The following is a 27,847-nucleotide window of genomic DNA, read 5'->3' as shown; positions in this document are numbered from 1 at the left end:
AAGGAGATCCAACCAGTCCATCCTAAAGGAGATCAGTCCTGGGTGTTCATTGGAAGTACTGATGTTGAAGCTGAAACTCCAATACTTTGGCCACGAAGAGCTGACTTGTTTGAAAAGACCCTGATGCTGGGAGAGACTGAGGGCAGGAGGAGAAGGGGACGACAGAGGATGAGATGGGTGGATGGCATCACCGACTCAATGGACATGAGGTTGGGTAAACTCTAGGAGTTGGTGATGGACAGGGAGGCCTGGCGTGCTGTGGTTCATGGGGTCATGGAGTCTGACATGATGGAGCAACTGAACTGAACTGAGTATATTAGATAGTGAGAAATAGGGCGAGAGCAGACAGGGTGACTGAGAATGGTGACATTTAAGTGACAACCTCAAAGAAGTTCGGGAGGGGCTATGCTGGTTTTCTGAGGGAAGAGCCTTCCAGGAAGAGGAAACAGGCAGTGCAAAAGCACCAAGGTGGGATCCAAAACCAGGAAAGAGGCCTATGTTGCTGGAGTGGGAAATAATAGGAGATGAAGTCAGAACTTTAAGAAAAGGCTGCAACATGGGGACACGAGGTCATTCTAAGGAGGGAGGCTCCTGAGCAGGGAGTAACTTAGGTTTTAGAGGAACACTTGGGCTGCCTTGATGAGATAAGATTGTCGTGAGGCAGAGAGGTGAATTAGGAGGCTGTTGTAATGATTGATCAGAGAGACGCTGGTGACTCGGTCATGGTGGAAACAGTGCTGGTGGTAAGAATTGTCAGGAGAACTGACAGGTTTTCTGACAGTGCAGATGTGGGTATGAAAGAGAGAGAAGAATCTAAGCTGACTTCAGGCATTTTGCCTGAGGAGCTGGAAGAATGAAGGTGCCACTTAGCAAGATGGGGAAATGATTGCAAGAAGAGCAGATTTCAGGGGGAGGATCAGGAACTCAAGTTTAAACATGCAAAGCATGAGATGCCTCTTAAACATCCAGATGGAGATATCGAAAAGTCTGGCGTTCATGGGAGGGAGGGAGGCAGGCTGTGAAAATGGAAGAGGCGGTCGGTCACATAAGTGAATGTAGAAGGAGAAGCAAGAACTGAGCCCTTGGGCACAGCAACCTGTAGTGGTGATGGAGACGAGGAAGAAACCGCAAAGAAGGCATGCATGGAAAAATAGCAGGAGAACCCGGACAGTGTGGTGTTCTGGAAGCCAAATTGGGCAAGTATTTCAAGAGGAGTAATAAACTGTGTGATATATTGCTGGGCGGTAGGGCAATTGCATAAATCGTTGTCCAGACGAGGACACTTTAGAGAATGAAAATGGGTATTATTAATAGTTACTCACCAAGATGGCTCCAGGCAAATCAGAATCTTGTGTGGTCATTATATGAGAACTGACCATTAGGGTTAGCATCATGAAAGTAATCGGTGGCCTTGAATGAGCAGTTTGGAGAATGGATTCAAGAGAAGTGAGAGGAGAGAGATCAGAAATGGTGAGTGTAAAGTTCAGTCAGAAAGAGAAACACAAGTATCATATGATATCACTTACATGTGGAATCTAAAACGTGGCACAAATGAACTTATATCCAAAACAGAAACAGACTCACAGAGGGAGAGAGCAGACATGTGGTTGCCAAGGGGGAAGTGGGTGGAGGGAGGAAGGACTGGGCGTTTGGGGTTAGCAGATGTAAACTGTTACATTTAGAGTGGATAAACAGCAAGGTTCTACTGTAGAGCACAGCGGAAAATACTCAGTTTGCGTGTGTGTCACGTAGTGTCCGACTCTTTGCGACCCCGTGGACTGTAGCCCACCAGGCTCCTCTGTCCATGGGATTTTCCAGGCAAGAATATTGGAGTGGGCTGCCGTTTTCTTCTCCAGAGGATCCTCCCAACCCAGGGACCGAACCCATGTCTCCTGCATTGGCAGGCAGATTTTTTTACCACTGAGTCTAAGTTCTTCTTTAGGTTACTCACTTTCAATGCTGTTACCAGAAAAGCTGCATTCCATTTCTCATCTCCTTGCTCTGTTGCTGTTCCTTGCCGTTGAATACTTTAAAAACAGCATCTACTAATGGAGAAGGATTCATTTCAAATACACCATCTAATTTCTTAATCTCCGGGGCGGCTTTGCCTGATGAAGGTCATATTTATCATCCTTACATTCTCAGGGGCCTCAGGGTCTATTTCTGTGTAGCACTTATAAACTTGATGAATCCTCTGATGGATCCTCAGTTGATTTTCACCTCCTGAATTTCGTTCGTGTCTTTTCTCTAGGTACCTCACTGGGTTTTATCTCAGACCTCCTCCTACTACCAAGAGGCGGTAGTCCTCTGACTCCTTTTTTCTCCTGATGCAGCATAAATGCTGCTACATGTGGTATCACATCTCTTTTCCCTGCTTTTTTGCAGAACACTTATCCTGTGATAAACCATAATGGAAAAGAATATTTTAAAATGTACATACGTGTATAACTTTGAATCACTTTGCTGTACAGCAGAGATTGGCACAACATTATAAATCAACTATACTTCAATAAAATTTTTTTTTTTTTTAAAGAAAGAAAGAAATGAGGAGTACAGATAGTTCCTTCTCAAAGTGAGTTTTGGTAAAGAAATGTGTGATAACTAAATCCAGGTGGCCATTGTACAGTTCTTTCAACTTTTCTATATACTTGAACTTTTTGTTTGTTTTATATTCCACACATAAGTGAGATCATATGGTATTTGTCTTTCTCTGACTTATCTTACTTAGCATAGTGCCCTCAGGATCTATTTATGTTGTCACAAATGGCAAGACTTAATTTTTTAATGGCTGAATAATATTCCTGTGTGTGTGTGTGAGACATTTTCTTTACCCATTCATCCATTGATGGACACTTAGATTGTTTCCGTGTCTATCACTCAAATTTAGGGTGGTGAGCCAGCATGCGTTTTCCTCTGACCAGCTACTTTCATTTGCACAGGTCCACGTCCAGAGTAGGTAGGATGTGGGATTCAGCAGGAGTTGTGTTTTAGCTGAATGAAGGAGGAGCAAAGAAGTTGAGGATAAATACACAGAGGTGGTTGATTTGGAATTTAAGCTGGGTGAGAACAGCAGTAAGAACATAAGGAGGTGAAGGACAGTGAAAAGATGGGAGAACTAGTGGCTTGTAGATCCCAGAGTGTTGAAGGATTGTTAGAGTTTTGCTAGAAGAGCAGGTGAGCTATTGTTATGCAGATAGGTGGAGACAGTTGGAGACCGAGAGTTGGAGACTGAGATTAGAAAGGGCTTTAGAATTGGCTTGGTCTAGGATATAGTATATATAGGAATAAATAGCTGAGGTAGGGTAGAGAGTAAGATCACTGAAGGAGGAGAAGGCAAAGTAGGTTTGAGCTCATCTCTCCTATTTCCTGCTTTTTGAGGAAGAAATACACTATAAATATGGAGAGTGATGCTAACTGTTTCAGTTTCTCTTCTTCAGTTTATCTTCGACCAAACGTGCAATTAGGGAGTAGGGACCTGTTAGGGAAGGTGGTGTTAGCCATTAGCAAACCCAAGGGTCCTTAGTGGCCCATGGCCATAGATGGCATAGATGCCAGAGATCAGAAAGGCAGCTAAGGTCCTAAAGAGCCTGGGGGCAGAGACCCAGGCCAGTATCCGAATTGAGGCTCTGGGCTGTCATGTGTAAGAGAGTAAGTCATAGCGGCCCTCATAAGGGACTGAGGGCAGGAAAGTCTAGGGATTTGAGCCTAAGTCAGTGGTATCAATAATATGGAACATCTAAAGATATTCCAGGGAGGGGACAAGATGGGTTGGGGCTTGCTTGTCTTCAGGACCCTTTACTCTACCAGGCACTAGTAGTGTTGTGTCTTGGGAAGGTCCCTAGAATGACCTATAGAAAGTGGTTCTCTTCCTGGTGGTTGTCTGAAGGGTGATGGGGTGCTGAGTGCAGCAGAGAGCAGGGGAGCTCAGAATGGATGGGTGTGAAAGAGGAAATTGAGGGCTGCAGCTCGGTGATTTTTGTCTGTGACAAATCCCTGCCTCATGTGCTGTTTATTCATTTGTCCACTGATCACCTACAACATGTTATGTGCTGTTCTAAGTTTTAGGCAGGTGAGGGAGAAGATAATGCACAATGATAAGACAGTCTTTCTCAGAGTGCTTCTTAGGTTGTCATGAGTTCAGATGTAGGACCTCTTGGGTTTGCAGGGGCCAGGACACCCACGTCGAGGTGAGCAATGGCAGAAGTAACAAGAGTAGCAGCATCAGTGTTTGTACAGGGCCTGAAATTCTTACTGTAGGACAATCTCCCTGCATATCTTGACAATAGGACTACGATATGTGGGGTTCCCATCTATCAGCTTGACCCATTCTGTTTGGCAGTTCTGCCCCTGAAGCCTCCAAAGGTCTCCAAAGTCAAGAATAATGCTGGACCCCCTGGACCAAAGGAGGTAGTGAGAGTATTCCATATAGGACCAGAGCCCCAAGCTAGGCATGGGAATCCCAAGAGCAGTGTGCATCAATGTATTGCCCACCCTGGAGCAGTGAAGAGAAGTGTGATGAAATCCATCCACATGGGTTCAAGGGCTTCAGACTTCCCTGGCTGAGGTTGGCATGTCCCTCACAGTTCCCTACAGAGAGAAGCAGTTAGATTGCTCTCAGGCTCTAGAGGCAGTGAACAGCTGGAGAGGTTGCCCCTTGGCCTGTGATTTGGGTGCTATTCATTGAAAAAAGAGAGAAAAAGAGAGAGAACTAGGGTTGGGGAAGATAATAGACCCCTTTTTAAAAAATACATGGAGCGTAGGTGTTGGTGGAGCATCTTGGACAAGATGTTCCAGAAGCAGTTGGATATGACTCGAACTCAGGGTAGAGATTCTGAGAGTAAGATGGAGACTCAGCAGCCACCAGCTGGACATAGGCATCCAGATGTTTGGAACTTGGACCCTCCTGAAACAGTCACATTTTCCAGACTTTTCCTCGAAGTGCTTCCAGGGACTGTCAGCAGTGGTGGGAGGCAGAGCAGGTGGTGGTCGACAGTGACGCCCTTGTGCCCTCATCCAGGCTGCCTTCCTCAGCCCCCTTCTCTGAGGGGGAGCTTGAAGGGCTCATCTGAGAACACAGCTGCTGCTTATTCTCTGTTTGTTGTCTCATTTCTGAGCAGAGGGAGGAAAAAAAATGGCTGAACCCTTCTTCTGTTCCATTTTCCTTTGGGGCTCAGGAAATAGCATACCTGTATTTGTTTCCTGTTGTTGATGTGACAAATTAATCTCTCATGGCTCTGGAAGCCAGAAGTCCAGCATCAGCATCTTTGGGCTGAGATCAAGGTGTGAGCAGGGCTGCACTCCCTCCGGATGCTCTGGGAAGCTGTCCCTCCCTTGCCTCTTCCCTCTTCTAGCAGCTGCTGGTGTTCCTTGGCTTGTGGCCACATCACTTCAGACTCTGTCCCTGAGGTCATATTGCCTTTTTTCCTGTTTGTGGTAAATCTCCCTGTGCCTTTCTCTTCTAAGGACACTTGTGAATGGATTAAGGGCCCTCCTGCAGGACCCAAGGTAATCACCTCATCTCAAGAGCTTCCCTTGATGAAGCTCATAGTCTTACAGGGAAACACCAACAATAAACAACTTTTAAGTAAATTATTGAGTAACTTGTTGTTTAGTCGCTTCAGTCATGTGCAACTCTTTGTGACCCTATGGCCTGTAGCCCACCAGGCTCCTGTGTCCATGACATTCTCCAGGCAAGAATATTGGAGTGGGTTGCCATTTCCTCCTCCAGGGGATCTTCCTGACCCAGGGCCCAAACTCATGTCTCCTGGATTGACAGGCAGATTTTTTACCGCTGCACCCCCTGGGGAGACCTCTCTTATGTGTACCAGTTCATTACACCTGGAGAGTGCAAGCGCTGTGTGACTAGGGATCTGCCTGTTTTGTTCAGTTCCATACCCCCCATTACCTGAAACTGCGCCTAGCATAGCAGGTAGATGCTGAGTAAGTATTTATGAAGTGAGATCAGAGATCTGCCTCCCACCAAATCTATAAAACCACAGGCATCTGCTCCACTTCTTTCTCTTTTCCCCTTGATAACACGGAAGCAGTGTCCACTCAGCTTTGAAGATCACCCTCTCTTCATGGGCAGTGTCTTCCTGTCTCAATCAGAGTAAAAGATGAGGTCCTTACAACGGCCTCCAAGGCCATCCATGATCCGCCCCCTCCGCCCCCCACCATGTCCTCTCTATTACACTGCTCACCGCTCTCTGTTTTCACCTCCCTCTGCTCACTGTACAACAGCCGTACTCCTTGCTGCCTTGGGGCTTTTCCTGGAGCTGTTGCCCCTCTTGGAATATTCCCCTCCAGATACTCATCTGTCTTACTCCCTTACCTCCTCCCAGTCTGTATTCACATTTCACCTTTCCATGAAGTGAACCCTGACCATCCTGTTCAACACTCAACTGCTCCTATAAACCTTGCCATACCTTTTCCCCCACAGTATTTATCTTGTTCTAATTTACTAAATGGGACTTCTTGGTCACTCAGTGGTAAAGAATCCGCCTGCCAATGCAGAAAATGGGGGTTTGATCCCTGGGCTGGGAAGATCCCCTGGAGAAGGAAATGGCAACCCACTGCAGTATCCTGCCCTGGAAAATCCCATGGACCTAGGAGCCTGTCAGGCTACAGTCCATGGAGTCTCAGAGTCTGACACAACTCAGCAAGCACATGCACACACACATGAGAAAATAAGCAAATGAACAAGATAATTTTAAACGGTGCTGAATGTTTATGAGGAAAATAAAACAAAGGTGAGTGATAGAGACAGGAGGAGGAAACCCACCCTCAACAGAAGGATTGGAGAAGACCTTTCCGAAGAGGTGACATTTGAACAGAGATCTGAATAAAAATGAAGAGCCAGCCTTGGGAAGGTCCACAGGGGTTCCAGAAAGGTCCAGAGGCAGGAAGACGTTTGTTGTATTCAAGGAATGGCTGGAAGGCCAATATGTACTGTTTCGGGGTCAGTCAGGAGGAGGACCTGAAATGAAATGAGAGGCGGATGAGGGAGATTGGTCATTGTGGTTTGGTTTTGATCAGAGGCAGTGGGAAGGTTTTAGGCAGAGGAATGTCCTTATGTGGCTGATGATTTAGGAGTATCCTTCTGGCTAGCCTAGGAATGGAATGGAGGGTCCAGGGTGGAAGCTGGTCACTGACCACTGGTCACAGGGTGATGATTTGGGTGATTTGGGTGGTAGCAGCCTTATGGCAGAAAGTGAAGAGGAACTAGAAAGCCTCTTGATGAAAGTGAAAGTGGAGAGTGAAAAAGTTGGCTTAAAGCTCAACATTCAGAAAACAAAGATCATGGCATCTGGTCCCATCACTTCATGAGAAATAGATGTGGAAACAGTGTCAGACTTTATTTTGGGGGGCTCCAAAATCACTGCAGATGGTGATTGCAGCCATGAAATTAAAAGACGCTTACTCCTTGGAAGGAAAGTTATGACCAACCTAGATAGCATATTCAAAAGCAGAGACATTACTTTGCCAACAAAGGTCCGTCTAGTCAAGGCTATGGTTTTTCCAGTAGTCATGTATGGATGTGAGAGTTGGACTGTGAAGAAAGCTGAGCACCAAAGAATTGATGCTTTTGAAGTGTGGTGTTGGAGAAGACTCTTGAGAGTCCCCTGGACTGCAAGGAGATCCAACCAGTGCATTCTGAAGATCAGCCCTGGGATTTCTTTGGAGGGAGTGATGCTGAAGCTGAAACTCCAGTACTTTGGCCACCTCATACGAAGAGTTGACTCATTGGAAAAGACTCTGATGCTGGGAGGATTGGGGGCAGGAGGAGAAGGGGACGACAAAGGATGAGATGGCTGGATGGCATCACTGACTCGATGGACGTGAGTCTGAGTGAACTCCGGGAGTCAGTGATGGACAGGGAGGCCTGGCGTGCTGCAATTCATGGGGTTGCAAAGAGTCAGACACGACTGAGTGATTGAACTGAATTGAACTGAAGTGTACAGAGAGATTAATGGGAGAACAGGATTTACTGATGAACATTTAAGAGATAGATAGGAAAAATAAATGAGTCAAGAATGACTCCATCCAATTGGCAAGGTAGAGGACTGTCTATAAAATAGATATTTCTCTTGGGAGAATGTGATGATCTGGGCAAATGGGACTAAAAAAGCAAAGAATGACTCCTAAGTTTTGCTTGATCAGCTGCCTCTGCCTGGCCTCTCCCTTCTCCGCATCAAAGCCAGAAATTCCACCCTTCCACCACGGTCCTCTCCATCACTGACATCCCCACCACATCTGTCACACTCCTGTGTGCCTCTAGCTCACCTCATACAGCAGGGTCCAAACCTGATGAAACTGATCCAGCCACTTTTTCTGATTCTGCTTCTGCTTCTGGGTTGGTAAACTGTTAATAGAGACGCATGAATAGAATGTATCGGTCCCACTGTGGCATCCTGGTGGAGAGAGAGGTCTCCAGACTCTCCCAGTATTCAGCACTGCTCGGTAATCCCTGGTTGACTTACAGTGACGGCTCCAAACCTCTTCAGTTACCACAGCTCACACCTTCACATCCATAACCCTTAACCTCAGAGATTCCCCAGAGAGACAAAGTTCCCCCAGCTCCCAACACACCTTGCAGAGAAGCCACCCTCACCTGCTCCCCCATTTCCCAGGGAAGAGTCAGTTGGCGCTCTGGGTCCCTTCCCTCCTGCTCTGATCTGGTCCCCTCGCCTCCTGGGGCCTCTCCGCTGCTGCCCCTCTGTCTCCCGTGCCCCATCCCTGTCTCCTCTGCTAGCTCCTTCCCCCAGTACAAGCAGGCTCAGTTCTTCTCCCTCCTGTTTTACTCGCCAGCTCCCAGTCCGTTTCTGTTCTCTCCTCCACTACCATGTTTCTGTAGAAATGGCTTCTCTCTCTGAAACGCTCTCACTTCTCTCCCTGCACCACCCGCTGTGGTCTGCTTCCATCCTCTCTCCGTCCTGACAGTGCACTTCCCCAGGGGTCCAGTGACTTTCGTGTATCCCAGAGGCCGGATGATAAAGTATGGATGACATTGTGTCCATCCATGAGGCTCTTGTGAGGAGGAAGGAGGAAATAGGATGACAAGCATGCACTTCAGACAGTGTCTAGAATATTGCAAGAGCTCCGTGACTGTAAACTGCTGTTATTACTGTTGTCATCTGTCACACGTTTCACTGTTGCCTCTGTGTGTGTATTTGCTGCCTCATCCATCATCCATGAAGCCAGGACTCTGAGCTGTATTGTCATATTCCCAAGGACTAGCGTGGTACCTGGGATAAGCTGGGGCTTAGCAAGTATTGGAGAGCTGGAGGGCAGTCGCTGGGCCTGGGACTGTGTCCTTGGGCTCTGGGTTATGCGGCCTCTGTAGACAGTCTGGCCATCATCCAAACTCTGACTGGGGGAGCTGCTCTTGCCTCTTGTGCTTCCCAGCTCGGGGTCCTCTCCTCACCCCCCCACACTTCCCTCTCCTTACAGGATGTTGGGCCCCTTCCCTTCCTCCTTGGTCCGTGCTGGGTACAGTCTGTCAGCAGAGTCGGGGACCCCTGTCAGCAGCAGTCCAGGCACTGCCCCGTTGAGAGCCTCCTTCAGCACAGGCCCCCCTGCCTGTCACACACGTCATGCATGTGGCTCCAGCCTGTCTGGACACAGATGTAGCCAGAGTCCCTAAACAGAAGGAGGGGCAGCAGCTGGCAACCTTTCCAAACAGGAGGGGTTTGCTAGGAAACAGTAGAGATGTCACTGGAAGCCTGGACATCACTTTGGAGCAGAGGGATCAAAGTGCCCATGAGGAGCTGCACAAAAAGCCGCCCTCAGAGCTCCACAGGTGAGCAAACTCGGCCTGCACTGGCCCATGGGGGCCCACACTGTGGAGCCGGTCACCCCAAATTCTTTTCCCTCTTCCAGCCAGTGGTCATTTACTGAGCACCTACAGCATCCTGGCTGTGTGCTGGGGAGGGAACAGGCATGTTAGTATGCTGTCAGTGCCAGGAGGGTACACAGAGAACAGTGGGGACCTGGAGAGGCTCCTTCAGCCCCATGTGGCTCAGGGAAGACCTGACCTGTGCAGAGGCAAAGACACTGGAGTCAGGCTGAAGAAGGAGCAGAGATCCAATTGAAGAGGAAGAGAATTCCAGGCAAAGGGCAGAGCAGTGGAAAGGCATGGAGGTGTTAAAGAGTCTGGCAGGGTCTAGAATCTGTAAGTTGTTGGACATGGCTAAAGCTTAGGGAGAGGGAGGAAAGGAGAGGGAGTATCTGAAGCAGGGAGCTTAGCATAAGGGAATCAGATCACAGTCTGGGGCTTTGTAAACCAGACTAAAAAGCCTAAACCTTATCCTCAAGTAGCTGTTGTAGTTGGTAGAGACCTATATCAAACTAATTCAAGCAAAAAGGAAATGGATTCATTTATATAACTTATGTTCCGAGCTGAAGTATCTTCAGGCCCACCTGGTCTAGCACTCACTGTTTTTCTCTCATATCTTGGCTCCGCTTTCCCTGGGCTTGACTGTTCTGCAGACAGTTCCTCTGTGTAACCACAAAAGATGGCTCTAGCAGTTCTAGGCCCACAGGTGACAATTTTTTTTCTTTCTTAAAGGTCTGGATAGTAAATATTTTCAACTTTGCAGGCTATATACTCTCTGCCACAGCCACTCACCTCTGCTGACACAGCATTAAAGCAACCATAGACATTATTAGGCAAATGAATGAGTGTGGCCGTGTTGGGTTTTTTTTTTTTTTTTTGGTTGTGGTGGGTCTTTGTTGCTGCAGGAGCTTTTCTCAAACAGGAGCTCCTCTCTATCTGTGGCGTGCAGGCTTCTCATTGCTGTGGCTTTGTCTTCTCATGGGGTGGAGCGCGGGCTCCAGGCGCATGGGTTTTAGAGTTTTGGCTCATGGTCTCTAGAGCACAGACTCAGGAGCTGTGGCTCATGGGCTTAGTTGCTCTGAGGCGTGTGTATTATCTTCCCTGACCACGGATGGAACCCGGGTCTCCCGCACTGGCAGGCGGATTATCTACAGCTGAGCCAGCAGAGAAGCCTTGTGAAAGTGAAAATGTTGGTTGCTCAGTCGTGTCCTACTCTGCAAACCCATGCACTGTAGCCCGCCAGGCTCCTCTGTCCACGGAATTCTCCAGGCAAGAACACTGGAGTGGATTGCCCTTCCCTCCTCCAGGGGATCTTCCCAACACAGGGATCGAACCCTGGTCTTTTGAATTAGCAGGCAGATTCTTTACCACTGAGCCACCAGGGAAGCACTGTGGCTGTGTTTTAATAAATCTTTATTTATATGTGTTTTAATAAAACTTTATTTATACAAACAGGCAGCTGGCCTTTGGGCCATGATTTGCACAAGCCCTGTTCTAGGCTAATTCAGCCTTTACAGCTCACTATCTCAGAGGAAAAGAGAGAAAAGAGAGACTTTTATATCCCTTAGTGTCCAAATATTAAAGCCCAGAGAAGAATTTGATTCATCCTACTTGGGTCAAGGGCCCATTGTCAAATCAATTACTGTGGTTCCAAGAGGTGAAGTATCTTGAGTGGTCAGTCCATTCCACATGCCCACCTAAGCAGCAGTGGGGAGTCAGCTCAACTAGGACCATATAGAGTAAGAAGTGGGTACGTTACAGAAGAAGGAGGAAGGAACACAGACATCCACTGCAAGGTGCCAACAAGAAAGAGCATGAACTGAGTGCCCCAAGTTACCAGTGATGATCCAGCTTGAAATTGGTCCTGACACCACCTCGGGGCATCAGGCCAACCCCTGCAGTGCTGACGCACGCCCTGTCCTGGCCTTTTCCCTCTGTGCACAGCCTGCTCCTCAGCTGCCTTGTACCCGATATGCACCCAGTCAGAACACACTTGCCCACTCATTCCTTCCTCATGCTGCGCCTGCCTGAGTGGGACTAAGGGGCAGGTCACTGGGTCGGGGCCAGGCTGAAGCTCCCCTGCCCTTGGGGGGTGCTGTTCCGCTCTGGTGGCCTCAGCAGTCTCTCTTCGCCTTGAAGGGAGGGTCGCTTCTGGTTCTCCTCCCTCCTGAGCCTTTGTCTGCACTCCCCTTCTCCTCAAATCAACACTTTCCCCATCATGCTCTATGAGCTCACATATACTTGTCTTTCAAGGCTCAGCATCTCCTTCAAGATGTTTCTAAACCCTAAGTTGGCCTGAGAGCTTTATGTTGTTGTTGTTTAGTAACTCGCTCAGGTCTGACTTTTTTGTGACCCCGTGTACTATAGTCCGCCAGGCTGCTCTGTCCATGGAATTCTTTAGGCAACAAAAGTGGAGTGGGTAGTCATTCCCTTCTCCAGGGGATTTTCCTGAACCAGGGATGGAACCCAAGTCTCTTTGCACTGCAGGTGGATTCTTTACCGTCTGAGCCACCAGGGAAACCCCACCCTTCCCTATTCCAAAACACAGAATGTGCAGACTTATTTTCTTATGGTTATTTGTTTTCCTGTGTCTACCAATCGCTCCTGAGGGGAAGGACCAAAGCTAGTTTACCTTAGGTCCCCAGCCAGCGCTCGGCACAGGACTTGCCACCAAGCAGGCAAGCAGTTGTTGGATGGGGCTGCCTGCTGTAGGTCCAGCTCATCCTGCGTAGGGTTGGAGGCTGCCGCTTCTTGCTCGTGTTTGGTTGGTTGGTACCTGCTGTTTGTCTTCCCTGCCTCTTCTCGCAGGACATATATCCACCTGTTTTGCAGATTCATGGCCATTTCTTCTCTAAGTCCTGCTGTTCTGCGGGACCCATTCAGGTAGGTTAGCAGGAGGAGTGACAGCAGAATGGAAGCTGGACAAATCATTGGCAAAGTGCTCATCTGGCTTGCTTGGACGTATCCCAGAGTCTGACAGTGCAGGGCCATTTATGGTGGGGTTGCCACTGCGAGATCCCAAAGGAGATCAGGTAGATTCTAGAGAATGCATGTCCCTCTGCTTTGCCCACCCCTTCACTCCCCAGAGCAGGTTCTAGAAAGGAGGATCTCTGGGGTTTGGCTTTTACCTCGTTGGATGACCATCTCCCTCTTTTGGCCTATGGCTGAGTCTGGCAGACTGCTGTGCCGTGGCCCCTGGTGTCAGGACCCACTCCTGGGCTCTGCCTTCCTTTTGTCTCCCAGGCTGCTTGGGCTCTTCATCCTTACTGTGAGAAATGGCCAGAAGGCTGGTCACCCAACCCCATAGGCACAGATGGAGGGCCGAAGCTGTGTGTTGCCTTAATCCAGCAAGCCCACATCTGGAGGCAGCTTTCTCTGCTGGGTTGGTAGGAACTAGGAGGAAGACCCTGCTCTGGGTCTGCTGGTGCCCATAAAGAACCATTCGCCTCCTTGTTAGTGAGACCCAGTTAACTTCCCTGCTGGTCTCGGCACAGGCTTGATGTTCCAGGCAGGCCTTAAGAAATGGTTTAGGTGGGTGAACCAGGATTGGGGACATTCACTTTCTACACTGCACCTCTGCCACACTGCTGGGCATTAATGAGCTGGGAGAGTCCTTTGTGTGTGTTGGGTGTAGGGGGCTCCTGGGTTGCCCATCCTGGCTGGCTGACTGACCAATGTGCCAAGTTCATCGTCCTCTCTCAGTTTATAGGTAGGTGGGCAGGGCAGTCACATGGGTCCTGGGGTTCCAGCCTCGCTATGAGAGGCACAGGGGGGTCAGACCCACCCTTAGCATGTGCCCTCCTAGAGTCCCGAGTCTCCACTCTACTAGGCTCTACTGTCCAAGAAGAAAAGACGCACAGATCCCAGTGCAGCTTCCGCCTCATTCCCCTGTTCCTTCTCACGCACTCACACACACCCTCCTGAAACCTGATCTCAAGGCTGCTTCGCGTGCTGGGGTTCTCAGCAGAGCTGGCAGAGCTGGCGGGCTGGGGCCTGTCTGCTGGAGCCTGCCCCACCCTGCCCCACTACCCGCTAGGCCAGGGCAAGCAGGTCAGGCGTCCCACAACCCTGCTAGTCTGGCCAGTTATTCTGCACCTCAACGGCCACCTCCACCCTGGCTGGGCCCCCAGACTGGCACTGGTCTCTGGACAGAAGCCCCGGAATTCTCCAGGTGTAGCATAGGGCTCTGCCCAGATCGCCTGCACAATTAACACACACACACACACACACACACCACCTTTACCATCACCCCACCCCATTTCCTGTTGTGTATGGCCCCCGGCTCAGTTTCCAAGGCCTCCGCAGGCACTGAGCCACCTCCTGGGGGCTGAACAAAGCACAGTGTGGAAGAGTACAGGTCTGCCTGGGGGAGCGAGGAAGGCTGTGCAGGGAAAGCAGCCTCTGAACCTTAAGATTGAGAAGGGATTTTCCAGGCAAATAGAGAGGGAAGGAGATGGGGTAATACAGAGAATGGTGAGGGGGCTACATTTCAGGCAGAGACTGCATGTGTAAATCCATGAAGACCAGCATGTTCAGGGAACTACAAATAGCACAAGGTTGATAGAACACAACTAGTCTCAGAGGAATAAAATCCAGATAGCAGTAGATCAAGGAGTGAATAGGAGATGAGGAAGCTGAGACAGAATACCTACCTCTCTTTCTCGAAGTTTTGCCTGGAAAGGATGGAGAGAGATTGGTAGCCTGGGAACATGGTCAGGAGAGTTTGAGTTAGTTTGTTGTCGTTGTTCAGTCACCAAGTCGTGTCTGACTCTTTGTGACCCCTTGGACTGCAGCACGCCAGGCCCCCCTGTCCCTCACCATCTCCTGAAGTTTGCCCAAGTTCATGTCCATTGAATCTGTGATGCCATCCCACCATCTCGTCCTCTGTTGCCCTCTTCTCCTTCTGCCTTCGGTCTTTCCCAGCATCAGGGTCTTTTCCAATGTGTTAGCTCTTCGCATCTGATGACCAAAGTACTGGAACTTCAGCTTCCGCATCAGTCCTTCCAGTGAATATTCAGGGTTGAGTTCCCTTAGGATTGACTGGTTTGATCTCCTTGCTGTCCAAGGGACCCTCAAGAGTCTCCTCTAGCACCACAATTTTGAAAGCAACAATTCTTCAGTGTTCAGCTTTCTTTATAGTCCAACTCTCACATCTGTACATGACTACTAAAAAGACCATAGCTTTGACTATACAGACCTTTGTCAGCAAAGTGATGTCTTTGCTTTTTAATACACTAGGTTTTTCATAGCCTTCCTTTGAGGAAGCAAGAACTTCCGATCTCGTGGCTACAGTCACCATCTTCAGTGATCTTGGAGCCCAAGAGAAGACAGGTCATTGCCTCTACTCCCCTCCACCCCTCGTTTGCCAGGAAGCGATGGGACCAGCTGCCATGATCTTAGTTTTTTGAATGTTGAGTTTTAAGCCAGCTTTTCCCTCTCCTCCTTCACCCTCATCAAGAGGCTCTTTAGCTCCCTTCGCTTTCTGTCATTAGAATTAGTTTTCACATCGCAGAGACCTGAGCTTACTGTATGCTTAGCGGGAAACAGACAGGAGTGGGCTGCATGGCGCGATGGAGAGACCAGCTTTAATGGATCTGAAGTAAGGTAAGAAAGTAAGAAGTGCAAGGAGTTCCTGTCTGATAAGCTTGATGTTGTCTGTGAAGTGAGAGAAAAGAAGAGATGTCTGCTTAGATAAGGCTGAAAAAGGACAGAGTTCATGGAGAGTGAAGAAGATTTGCAGTAGCCACTGAGCAAGTGTGAGGGCTCACCTAGGCTCCAGTCCATGAATTTTTAGGGGAACCAGTTTGTGTGTGTGTGTGTGTGTGTGTGTTCTAGCAGCACTTTGAGATTATAAAGTGTAAGAGTGTCAGATTTGATGAATCTTTGATTGGATTTTGCCTTATGGATGAGACAAAAGACAATGGAACAAGAGGGTACAGCATCCTGGCAAGAGAGACTGACGAGATCAATGGAATTCTAATAAAAAGGGAAATATAACCTGGGAATGAAGAAAGCCTTTTAAACTAAAACTCAAAACCCAGAAGTAATAAGGGAAAAGATTAATAAATTGACTTCATTAAAAGAATCTATTATAAAAAGGAGGGAAAAAGCAAGAAAACACCACAAGCCAAGTGAATAAATAAACTCAAATTTATTTGCAATTGCATCTCAAATGGTTTATATGTATAATATATCAAGAGCTTCAAAAGAGAGAGATAGAAGAGTATTAGCTAATGCTGTGGTGGTCATCATATTGCCATGTATGTGTATGAAATCAACATTGTACACCTTAAACTTACACAGTGTTATATATCATTTATAGTCAACTATATCTTAATAAAGCTGGGACAAATAGAAGAAGAAGACCAGTAACCCTTTGGGAAAATGGGCTAGAGATACGAACAAAATTCACAGAAAAGGAACTGCAAATGGCCCTTCCATATATGACGATGTTTAATTCAAAGCATAGTAAAAGGAATACAAATTAAAACCACACTGAGATACTATTTGTCAGACTGGCAAAATTGAAATGTTCAGCAGTATACTCTGTTGGGGAGGCTGTGGGTGAAATGATACTGTCATACGTCCTGGTGAAGGGGAATTTGGCTATGGATCAAAACTGTATATATGCATTTTCCCTTTGATCCAGCAAACCCAACTCTAGGAATCTATTCCAAAGATACACTGGCAAATAAAAAAAGATGGACGCATGTTTGTTCATTGTTACGACTGTTAGTGGTATCTACTCTAAGAAAGACGAGAAACAACCCAGGGAACCGACTGAATAATACATATACATAACCACAATGAGGTATCATCAAGTATATAACTGTCTACTGCTGTGCATTGATCACCAGAGTATATTGAACATCAGTGAAAAAAATAAAAAAGAAAAACAGTATATATGTTACAGTTTACTGAATATAGAAGGGCATAGAAATTCACACACATATGTATTTGCTTATCTCAAAAAAACAATGGAGGAAAAATAAAAAACTAATAAAAATTAATACTAAATGGAAATAAAGTAACAGGAGTCAGACACAAATAAAAGTTTGATTTCTCTGAATATATCTTGCTTGGTGAATTTAATTCTGGAATTCTATAGTTTTATGTCATCATAAAACAAAATTAAAATGAGGGATAAGCAAATTCTAAGACACAAAAAGAAACATATGAACCTAACTATGTATTGCTGATGAAGTGAACTCAGCAGGATTATTTCAAAATAATTTTGCAAAAGCAAAATAATTTATCTGTACTTCTCTAGTAGGATATACCCTAAGCAAAGAGAACTATAAAGAAACTTTAAATCACTTTTAGTAATGATAGTGTTAGTAATAATACTAGTGGTATTATCCTGAATCTGCCCTCTGCATTTTGTGTATCTATATGTGTAAATATTAACATAATTATGTTAATATTACTATAAACAAGGAAATCAGCTTAAGAGAAAAGAGATATAAAATCTAATGGTTTCAACATATCTTTTCATTTGTGTATCCCTGTACATTAGGGGGATCATTTTTTATTCAGGTTACCAGCAGAATGGTTTTTGTTCTATTTACAGAGCAATATTTTCATAATATTATAAGGTGAAAAAAAGTAGTCTACAGAACAATCTAAAAAATAATATGGGAAAAGGAAAATCAATACAGAAATATACCCAAGGTTAATTGTCTCTGTGTTGTAGGATTATAAGTATTTTTACGTGTGTGTGTGTGTGTGTGTGCCTGCCTATTTGTATCTTTTCCCCAAAATTAACGCATATTACAAGCAACACCAAAAATACAGGGGTTTTTTTAGTAACAATTAACATAATGAACACAATTGCACTCATCTCACATACTACTAAAGTAATGCTCAAAATTCTCCAAGCCAGGCTTCAGCAGTGATGTTCAAGCTGGTTTTAGAAAAGGCAGAGGAACCAGAGATCAAATTGCCAACATCCGTTGGCTCATGGGAAAAGCATGAGAGTTCCAGAAAAACATCTATTTCTGCTTTATTGACTATGCCAAAGCCTTTGACTGTGTGGATCACAATAAACTGTGGAAAATTCTGAAAGAGATGGGAATACCAGACCACCTGACCTGCCTCTTGAGAAACCTGTATGCAGGTCAGGAAGCAACAGTTAGAACTGGACATGGAACAACAGACTGGTTCCAAATAGGAAAAGGAGTCCGTCAAGGCTGTATATTGTCAGCCTGCTTATTTAACTTATATGCAGAGTACATCATGAGAAACGCTGGGCTGGAAGAAGCACAAGCTGGAATCAGGATTGCCGGGGAAATATCAATAACCTCAGATATGCAGATGACACCACCCTTATGGCAGAAAGTGAAGAGGAACTAAAAAGCCTCTTGATGAAAGTGAAAGAGGAGAGCGAAAAAGTTGGCTTTAAGCTCAACACTCAGAAAATGAAGATTATGGCATCTGGTCCCATCACTTCTCATGGGAAATAGATGGGGAAACAGTGGAAAGAGTGTCAGACTATTTTGGGGGCTCCAAAATCACTGCAGATGGTGATTGCAGCCATGAAATTAAAAGATGCTTACTACTTGGAAGAAAAGTTATGACCAACCTAGATAGCATATTGAAAAGCAGAGATATTACTTTGCCAACAAAGGTCCGTCTAGTCAAGGCTATGGTTATTCCAGTGGTCATGTATGGATGTGAAAGTTGGACTGTGAAGAAAGCTGAGCACCGAAGAATTGATGTTTTTGAAGTGTGGTGTTGGAGAAGACTCTTGAGAGTCCCTTGGACTGCAAGGAGATCCAACCAGTCCATTCTGAAGGAAATCAGCCCAGGGATTTCTTTGGAGGGAATGATGCTGAAGCTGAAACTCCAGTACTTTGGCCACCTCATGAGAAGAGTTGACTCATTGTAAAAGACCCTGATGCTGGGAGGGACTGGGGACAGGAGGAGAAGGGGATGACAAAGGATGAGATGGCTGGATGGCATCACTGACTCGATGGACATGAGTCTGAGTGAACTCCGGGAGTTGGTGATGGACAGGGAGGCCTGGCGTGCTGCGATTCATTGGGTCGCAAAGAGTCAGACACAACTGAGCGACTGAACTGAACTGAACATAATGAACTTCCTAATCCGCTGGAAAGATGAGGGGAAGGGAGAAGACAAGGAAAATAATGTATTGAGATCATTCGGCTAGATCTTAGGAGATTTTGCTAGCATATAACATCCAATATCCTAGGAAGCAGATAAAATCCTTTCCATGCCTGACTGAGAAACTGCAAAACTTTTATAAGCTCAAGCCTGACACAGAGGTGCTTGCCCCAGGCTTATCCAGGGACCTTGTGGACTCTGGCCAGGATCCTCGGGGCCTCTGGTAAAACATCAAATGTATTGATTCACTTAGACTGTGTGTACCAGGTATGAGAAACATGACTGACTCTTGCACTCAGAAGGGGAGTGAGCTGAGAAGAAAGCCAGAGTGCAGGAATGGCCCTCCTGCGCTGTCAGTGTTGACAGCTTCTTCCTGGCAGCAAAGGATGGGGAGGGAGCAGCAGTGAAACTTTTCTGCCTCTTTCAAGTTTGCTTCAAAATCTCCAATAACCTTAGACCTCCAAGTGATTACTACTGTGATTCCCCCTGGGCCTGGTGATTGTAACGATGTTAGTGATGATGGGAATGAGAAATGGATGCTGAGGTTAGAGTTCGCTGGGAGGGGTGAGTTCTAACTTCTGGGCCAGGAGAGCCCCTTCCTCCAGTCTTGTTTTTCAGTAGGGTGACTCAGGCTGTTAGAAACAGAGACAGCCACCAAGGCTTAGGCCTGTACACCTTCATTCTCAGCCAGGAAGGCCCTGAGCAGAGGTCCACACCTAGGAAGTGACCCGGTGCTGGCCATCTCCAGGGCTGCCTTTTCAAGGTCTCAAAACCAGGGTGCTAGGTTCTAGTGGGGCTGTGTTGTCCAAGCATCTCTGAAAAGCCTGGTTCCTCTTGTTCCTCTGCACTTCCTCCCTTCCTTCTGCACCCCTCTAATGCAGCCTTCCCTACCTCCCAGGCTTCCCCCTACCCTGCCCACTCCCTGGCTTCCCAAGAAGTTCCCAAGTTTCTCTCCCAAGCTCAGCATCACTTCATGCTTCCCTTTCTTCCCCTTTTCCCTCTCATCTTTCCTCCAGACCAAAATTTGTCCTCCCTGTAAGCTCCTTGTCCTTCCCCCACCTTCCGGGAGCTTAGCGTTCCCTTTGTCCTCCTCTCTGCCAGCAGAGTGCTCAGGCGTCTGCTCCTCTGAAGCTTCCCCTCAGCCCTGCCTGCCTCTCAGTTGCAGGATACTGCAATTCCTCCCTTCCGTCAAACCTCCAGCTCCTATGGCTGTTCACCTGCTTTGCCCTCTCACCGTGGAGTCTCCTTCCTCCTCACCCTGGGTGGTCCACCTCCCAGAATTCTCTCCTAAATTCTGTCTCTTTGCACTGGCTGTATTCGAGGGGATTTTTCTGCTCACTGGACAGCATCTCATCTCTGAGTTCCCAGCTTGCAGGAACAGCAAGGACAGCCGGGCTTGTGGGATGGATGCAGGCGTGGATAACCTGCCAGAAAGCACCCCGCTTGGGGACGTTGATCCCTGCTGAGCGCATCCTGTCTCTCCACTCTGGCAGCTGGCCACATATAGCCTGGCCAGGCCCGCTCCTCCAAACCCAGGCTCCACTGAGCAAGGCCTATCAGACCCCACGTAGAAACTACCCAATGAGTAGGGGTCGCCAGGGGTTGCTGGAACGTAGAGGCTGGCTTCCAGCAAATCCACAGTCGAGACGGATGCCAGACAGCACTGCAGCCTCATGCACTCTGGGACCCTCAACAGCCCGGTTGTATTCCAGGTTCTCGAAGCCAGCACCCATGTTCCTGGATGACTCCTTCCGCAAGTGGGCTAGGATCCGGGAATTTGTGCCGCCTTTTGGGATCAAAGGTCAAGGTATGTTGGGGACCCTGCCCCACTCTATATTAACATCTTGTCTCCCAGGTTACCTCCCTGGGCCTCAGGGCAGGGGTGTACCCTCAGCAGTCTCCCTGCTGGGGACCCCCCCCAAAAAAAACAATGCCCTACCTCCCCTCCCTTTTTCCTGTCCTTGCTTGTTTCCTGCTTCTTTAGTGGAATGTTTGCTCCGAGCTTTCCACTTTGCTGGGGCTAGGTACACAGTAGTGGAGTAGACAGATGTGATCCTTCCCCTCATAAAGCTCCAGTCTGACGCAGATACTGGTACTTGGGGGGCAGGACAGTAAGGCCTCTGATGAGAGAACACAGTGCTGTGAGACCACCCAAAAGGGGTGCCTGAGAGGTCCGCACGAGAGGACTAGGTATGGGGGGGACATCCCAGGGGAAATAGAGGCCGTGCCCCATGACTGCCCCCAGACCCCTCCGTCAACCCCTCCTGATGTTCTTCACCTTATGTAGCCTCCCCTCCAGTCCGTCCTTATCCTGTCCAAGGCTAACCTTTCCCTCCGATACTCTCGGAACTGTCCCCTTCCATTGCCTCAGGGACCTCACCATGCAGCTCCTGCCAAATGACTTCTGCATCACTGAGGGTTTAACAGTTCTGTTTCCATGACAGATTTTCTGCCTCTGTTTCAGGGCATGGTAGATTTTTGGCTTTACATCATACATAGAAGAATCAGGTCCCAGTTCTGCCTCTCTACTAGCTGTGACCATGGACAAGTTGCCCACATGTTTTTGCTTTAGTTTTTTCATCAGTGACATGGAGAGAATAAGACCGCCATAGTAGGTTGTGGTCAGAATTAAATGAGATGAGTGTTAAAGGGTGATATCATTTAGCTAGCAGACTCCAGAATGCCCAAACCCTCTACTCAGCCAGCCCACCCCTTCCTGAAAAGAAGACAGTGGCCAGCAAAAGGATAGTCTTGAGCTGGAGCCTTGACCTTCAAAACCTCCAAGGTTGGGTTGAACCCCGTGAACTCCTTCTTTCATGGGTGCAGGGAGCCAGCAGCCTAACTTTTCTCATAAACCCTCACTCAAGATTCTGATCCTACTAAGCAATGAAGGGCAGGGAAGGCCAATACAGAGCCCATCATCCAGCAAGAAAAGTACCCCATAGGTTATGACCGTTCTGCTAAGCTTCCCCTCCTAGAAAACAAAAACCCAGGCCATAACCTTGGCCTTGGTCAGTTAGCAGCAATATGCTTTTCCTTACAGGTAGGAAAAGGAGGGCTGTGTGACCTTCCCCAAAGCCCACTGTAAAGTGTGTCTGAAGTCACTTGGTATAGAACCTGTTCCTTAAAGGAATGTCACCCTGACCCTCTCTCATTCGACTCCTGGAAAGATTGCCCGTGCCAATTGTCTCCTCGTCCTCACCATTCACTCCTGAAGAATGTCTCCCTCCCACCACCACTTCAGTGAAACTGCTCAGTACCCACTGTGAGAGCCCAAGGATACTTTTCAGTCCTTAACTTGACCTCTTGGCTGCATCTGACAGTATTTTCCACTCCATCTTTTAAAAAAATTATAAGGTTAGACAAATTGAGAGAGTAGTGTAGAAACATATGCATTACCATATGTAAAATAGACAGTCAGTGGGAATTCGCTGTATGCCAGCAGGGAGCTCAATCTGATGCTCTGTGACAACCTAGAAGGGTGGGATGAAGTGGGAGGTAGGAGGGAGGTTCAACAGGAAATGGACATATGTATGCCTCTGGCTGATTCATGGTGACGTATGGCAGAAACCAGCACAATATTGTGAAGCAATTATCCTCCAATTAAAAATAAATAAAATTTTTTTAAAAAGGAAAAAAATTAAAAGATTGTTGTGTTTAATTTTGGAGGCATCCTTTCTTTACATGAAGTATTTCAGGCTTATAAGGAAGCATAAAGACTGATAGAATGAGCACCCACATACTCTCTACTCAGTTCAGAAATAACACATGAGATACAGTTCAAGTTCCATGTAGCCTTTCCTACTCCATCCCCCACCCTCCCCAGGAGAACAGTATCCTGGTTTTGGTGTTATGGCTCCATGCCTGTTTATATATTTCTACAGCCTATTTATATATCCATTAAAAATATGGCACAGTTTTTGCATCTTTTTGAACTTTATCAACAGTATTGCATATGTGTATGTGTCTTTCAAATGGATTTTTTTGCTTATACTCTTCAGATTTATCTGTACTGGTACAGGTTACTCTAGGTCATTGATCTTGTAACTACTGTAGAGTATTCCATGTACCACATTTAATCTATTTTCCTTTGGTGAACTTTTAGGTTGCCTCCAACATTTTGCTTTTACAAACAGTTCTGCAATGAACGTTCTTGTACATGTTTCCTTAAACAAGTGTGTGACTTTTCTGATGCTGTCCACCTAGGAGTAGAGTTGCAAGGTGTTTGTCTGTGCACAGCTACGTCTTCATTTGATATGAAGATGTTTCCCACTGTGGTTGTACCAGCTTACTTATCTTTAGATCTTTATGTACGTTATCTTTTTATCTTCCTAACAATTCTGCACTGCAGGAATTACCATCTTCATTTGAAAGATGAGGAAATAGAGCCCAAAGACAGCTAAGGGATTTACCTAAGGTCACAGAACTCATAAGCAACAGAGCCAGGATTTTAGTCCAAGGCTGATAGCATCATCTGTTATACTGTAATGCTCTTGTTATACCGAAGTTTGAAAGAGCAGTCATCATTGCCAGAGCCAGAGAGAGGCCAAGAAGAATGAGGCCTGAATATGGTCATATGATCTGAGAGCAGAGATGTCACAGAGCCCTTGCTACAGGTAGCCTGAGTGGAGAGCAGGTGGGCAGGTGCCAGGTCACGGGACTTGAAGATGTAAGGTGGTAGAGACAGCCTGGCAAGAACAGGATTGGGGATCAGCAGTGTTAGAGGGAGGAAGTGAGGGGAAGGTGGTCTCAGAAGATGAGGCCAAGTGGCCTGAGCTGGGGACCTGGCTGGGACCACTTGAGCTCTTCACCAGTGGTGTCCCCTCCTTTGCTTCCTGGTGTCTGCTTGGTGGGGACACAGAGTCATCGTGTGGTCTCTGTCTTTAACCGGCACTCCCATTCTTGGGGAGACTGATGCCCCAGCTCCCAGGCAAGGCCCACACCTGAGGGATGTCCCTGGGGCCTGACTGCAGAGTTTCCAAAAGCCAGCTGAGACTGCTAAGGAAGGAGCTGCGTGCAGGTGCCGTCAGGCTTCAGACAGAGGCGTGTGCCCACACCTATTCTCCCGCCTGCATCTCCTTTCTCAAGGAGAAAGTTAGGCCCGTGGCCCAGCCTTGTGTGCAGAGCTCTTTCCCTGATCTTAGCCCCAGGACCACGTACCTTCAGCTCATCAGCAAACATCTTCTGGGAACCCTTATGTGACCTCTAACAGTTGCCTCCCTCCCCTTCCACAGACAATCTGATCAAAGCCATCTTGTCCGTCACCAAAGAGTACCGCCTGACCCCCGCCTTGGACAGGTAAGCCATTCCCCAGCTTTCTGCCCCTCAGCTGCCTGGCACGTGCAGAGGTACCGCGGCCCAGCTGGCCTTTCCCTTGTCCTGGGCAGATTCTGCAGCACACGCACACATCCACACACACACTGGGGCGGATAAGCAGGTAAGCAGGGCCACTGCACTGAGCTAGCCACCCCGTTGAGCTATAAGCAATTGGCAAGACATGTCAGTCCTCAGGCAGCAGAGGTCTGAGAGTCAGAATGGAATGTCCTGGGTTGGGATCAACTTAGCACTGGGACTGGGGGGCTGGGTGGTGGGGCGGCTGAGAGAGCTTAAATCCAGGAGGTAGTGACAGCTCAGAAGCCAATAGACCCTGGATGGATGAAGCCCCAGGGTCAGAGGTGGGAGAAGCAACATAAGTAGGGCTCTCAGGTGGCTGTTGGGTGCATGGGGTCTTCTGAGTTAGAAAGGAGTTCCGCCTGAAGTCCTGGCACCCCCAGGCTCATTCCTCTGTCCTTGCTTCCCTAGCATAGCCCTCAGGCTCAGCCCACTTTTCCCTCTCCCTGGAAAGCTGCCCCTAAACCCACTAACCCTTGGGGAGTCTTTAACCCAGAATGCCATCTTACCAGAGCCTCCTTCCTCACCACCCCAGAGTCAGTGCCCAGGCACCTTTCACGCCCACGTTTCCCTGGAGAAGAGTCAGGGATCTGAGAGCCCGAGTTCCCCAGCTCTCTGCAGTGTGGTTCCAGCCTTTCAAAAACGCTGCTAGAGGCTCACTGGTCTTCCTTGTCCATCCCAGCCTGTGTCTGGCCAAGGGCATGGGCTCAGGGGCCAAAGCAGCAGGGGGAGAGGAGACCTGGTGGCCAGCTCTCCAGAAGTCTCCCCCTCTGTCCCCTCAGCCTCAGCTGCCGCCGCTGCATCATCGTGGGCAACGGAGGTGTCCTGGCCAACAAGTCTCTGGGGTCGCGAATTGATGACTATGACATTGTGGTCAGGTGAGCTCCTCAAAGCAGTGCCTCAGGTACCTTCATGTCCTGGCCCAAACCCCTGATCCCTGAGCCCATTAAAGACTATCTGTCCATCTGGGCCATTGGACTGGAGGTCAGTAGAAGCCTCAAGGAGAACCCAGGTTGGAGGGCTTTGGGGCAGAAAGCTAGGAGGCTCCACGTGGCCGGGGCTCCCCATCCTCTGCCCCTGGGGTCTTCTGGGGTCATGGTGTCTCCCCAAACACAGGCCTGCAGAGCGCACGCAGTGAGCCCAGGACAGGCTGTCTGACCGGGCCTGCTCTCTATAGACTGAACTCAGCGCCAGTGAAAGGCTTTGAGAAGGACGTGGGCAGCAAAACCACATTGCGCATCACCTACCCCGAGGGCGCCATGCAGCGGCCGGAGCAGTACGAACGCGATTCCCTCTTTGTCCTCGCTGGCTTCAAGTGGCAGGACTTCAAGTGGTTGAAATACATCGTCTACAAGGAGAGAGTGGTGAGCTCCCTGCGCCCCGGCTCCTCCCCTTCTTGCTCTGGCTCGCCCAGCTTGCACGTCAGCCCCTTCCCCTGACCCGGGCAAAGAACAATAGGAACCTTTCAAGAGAAGCAGTAAGGACCAGATGTAGTCAACGGGCAGAGAGGCCAGGAGATGCCAGGGTCGTGGCCCAGACTCCTGGAGCTGATGTGCCTGCCATCGGCTGCCTGCCTGCAGAGACTCAGGCTCTGGTCCTTCCTCGGCCTTCTCTAAGCCAGACCCCAGGCGCCACCTCAGCAGTCCCTGTGGACCCTCCCCTGGCGTTCACTGAGAGCTCTTACCTGGCTAGCCCCAGCCTTACTGCTGATCTCCACAACTCCCTGCCTTAACTTTGTACTTGTCCCACCTCCCTCCCCCTGAGTTCCTCCCCCACTCTGTGAGGTCTCTCTCACTGTGGTCATGTGGGGCTCCCCCCCCCCACCGCTCTGTTCCCAGCCTTGTGACCCTGTGGTCGTTGCACAGGGACAGCAGACCCCTCACCTTGAGGGCGCCAGTTCCCAAACTCTAAATCCCGGCCTCTCTCCATGTTGTGCTTTTACCACTGACTTGTGGCTGGGTCCCGACCTGCCACTGAGTCTGTCTCCACTCTGGGAATGGTCAGGTTCTGTACTCACTGTTCTTGGCAGACAAGGATCTGGGCCCCTTTCTTTAGAGAGCTTCTATAGCCAAGTAGGGTCAGACTGCTCCTCTGTGGACCACCCACCGAGTCCCCTCGTGAGCCCTCTGTCTCTCAGCTCTGGGCCAACTTGTCCAGGCTTATTTCCACCTCTCCCCTCAACCAGCTGTCACCAGCCAACCCAGGAGAAGGGCACTGCAGAGTTCAGGCCATTCATCTTGCAATACCCAAGCCTCTTAGCGTAGGAGAATGATGACAGAAGCCCTCCGCCTCCAATAAGAAGCTAGCTGTTCTTTCTGGAGGTTCAAAGGAGAGCTGGGGGGCAGCTGGAACAGTGTCTCCTGCCTGTGGAGGGCCCAGTGCAATTTGGTTTAACTCCACAGCCTTTTCCCAAGCAAGGCCAAGGGCAGGCAGAGTCAAGTAGGTAGCAAGCACGAGAGAAGACAGAAGTCAGGTCCAGAAAGTCAGGTAGGTGGGACAGAGGGGAAGGGAGGCCCATCTAGAGCCAGGCTGGATGTGGCAGCCCGGTCCTCCGGGGTAGGTCTGGCTCCCCAGGCTGGATGTGGCAACCCGGTCCTCCAGGGCAGGTCTGGCTCCCCAGAGGGGAGAAAGGGGCTTGGCTTCAGCCGGTCTGAGCAGCAAGCAGGCCCACTGCCCATGCGTAGCAGGCAGAGTGTGGGGGCTGAGCGAGCAGCCTGCTGTTTTCAAGACCCTAGTTCTCAGAGCCCTGCTCTTTACCTTGAAGGCAAGATAATTGGAATTATAGGTAGGCACTTCTAAGGGAGAAATGGGAGGAAATTGGGTCTGCCCTGGTGAACCCCAGAGAGCTTGGGGGCTGCTTTCTCACCCTGCCTTCAGCCTATCTGCTCACCTGCTCCTGGAGGGCAGGGCCCTGATCCCCTTTGCTTGTCTTACCCCTCCAGGCCCAGCCACCACAAATGACCTGGTCTTGGCTCAGACACCAGATCCTGCTTCTTGCTGGGCAGACTGGATAGGACAGGCAGCCAAAATCAGGAAGCCAGGCCCAGGTGGGCCGGGCCAGCCGGGTGGGCGTTGTCACCTGATCTGCCCAGGTTCAGTTAACAAGTCCCCAGAAGGAGTAAGGAAAGAGAAGAAAAGAAAGGAAGCCAGCTAGACTTGGAAGGCTCAGTACACTCAGGCCACTCGGGAAGCAGACAGCAGGGCCTCACTGTTCCCCAAAGACTCGAGAGCTCCCTGCCCGGCCTGACCTTGGTGGCAGGCCTGTGCAGGGACCTAACTGGAGGACCTAACTGCGGTGAAGAGATGTGGGCTGTGCTCAAGCACACGCTCGCTGTGCTGATGTCTGTGTCCTGGCCCTGGCTTGGCCAGGGCTTCAGGACCAGCCCTGTGGTCCTTGCTGAGGACTCCTTCCCAGAGTTGGGGGATGTGAGTGGAAAGGGGAGAGGGGAGCTGGGAGAGAGTCGTCTGAAGTTCACGAGGCTCCTGGCACCAAAGTCA

The 27,847-nt window shown here is 48.8% G+C and overlaps 1 protein-coding gene across 2 annotated transcripts in view; it reads left to right on the top strand.

Moving 5' to 3' along the window:
* Positions 1-27,847, top strand: part of ST3GAL3 (ST3 beta-galactoside alpha-2,3-sialyltransferase 3) — a 226,476-nt gene that overhangs the window by 178,983 nt on the left and 19,646 nt on the right. For both annotated transcript variants that reach the window (XM_040231409.1, XM_040231408.1), the window contains 4 exons: positions 20,671-20,765; positions 24,193-24,256; positions 25,132-25,227; positions 25,527-25,713. In XM_040231409.1, coding sequence (XP_040087343.1) covers positions 20,671-20,765; positions 24,193-24,256; positions 25,132-25,227; positions 25,527-25,713 — 442 coding nt within the window. The remainder of the gene's footprint in view (positions 1-20,670; positions 20,766-24,192; positions 24,257-25,131; positions 25,228-25,526; positions 25,714-27,847) is intronic.

This window comes from Oryx dammah, unplaced genomic scaffold (assembly GCF_014754425.2).
Source record: "Oryx dammah isolate SB20612 unplaced genomic scaffold, SCBI_Odam_1.1 HiC_scaffold_28, whole genome shotgun sequence".
Lineage (NCBI taxonomy): Eukaryota > Metazoa > Chordata > Mammalia > Artiodactyla > Bovidae > Oryx > Oryx dammah.
This window is presented reverse-complemented; position numbering and strand designations above follow the sequence as displayed.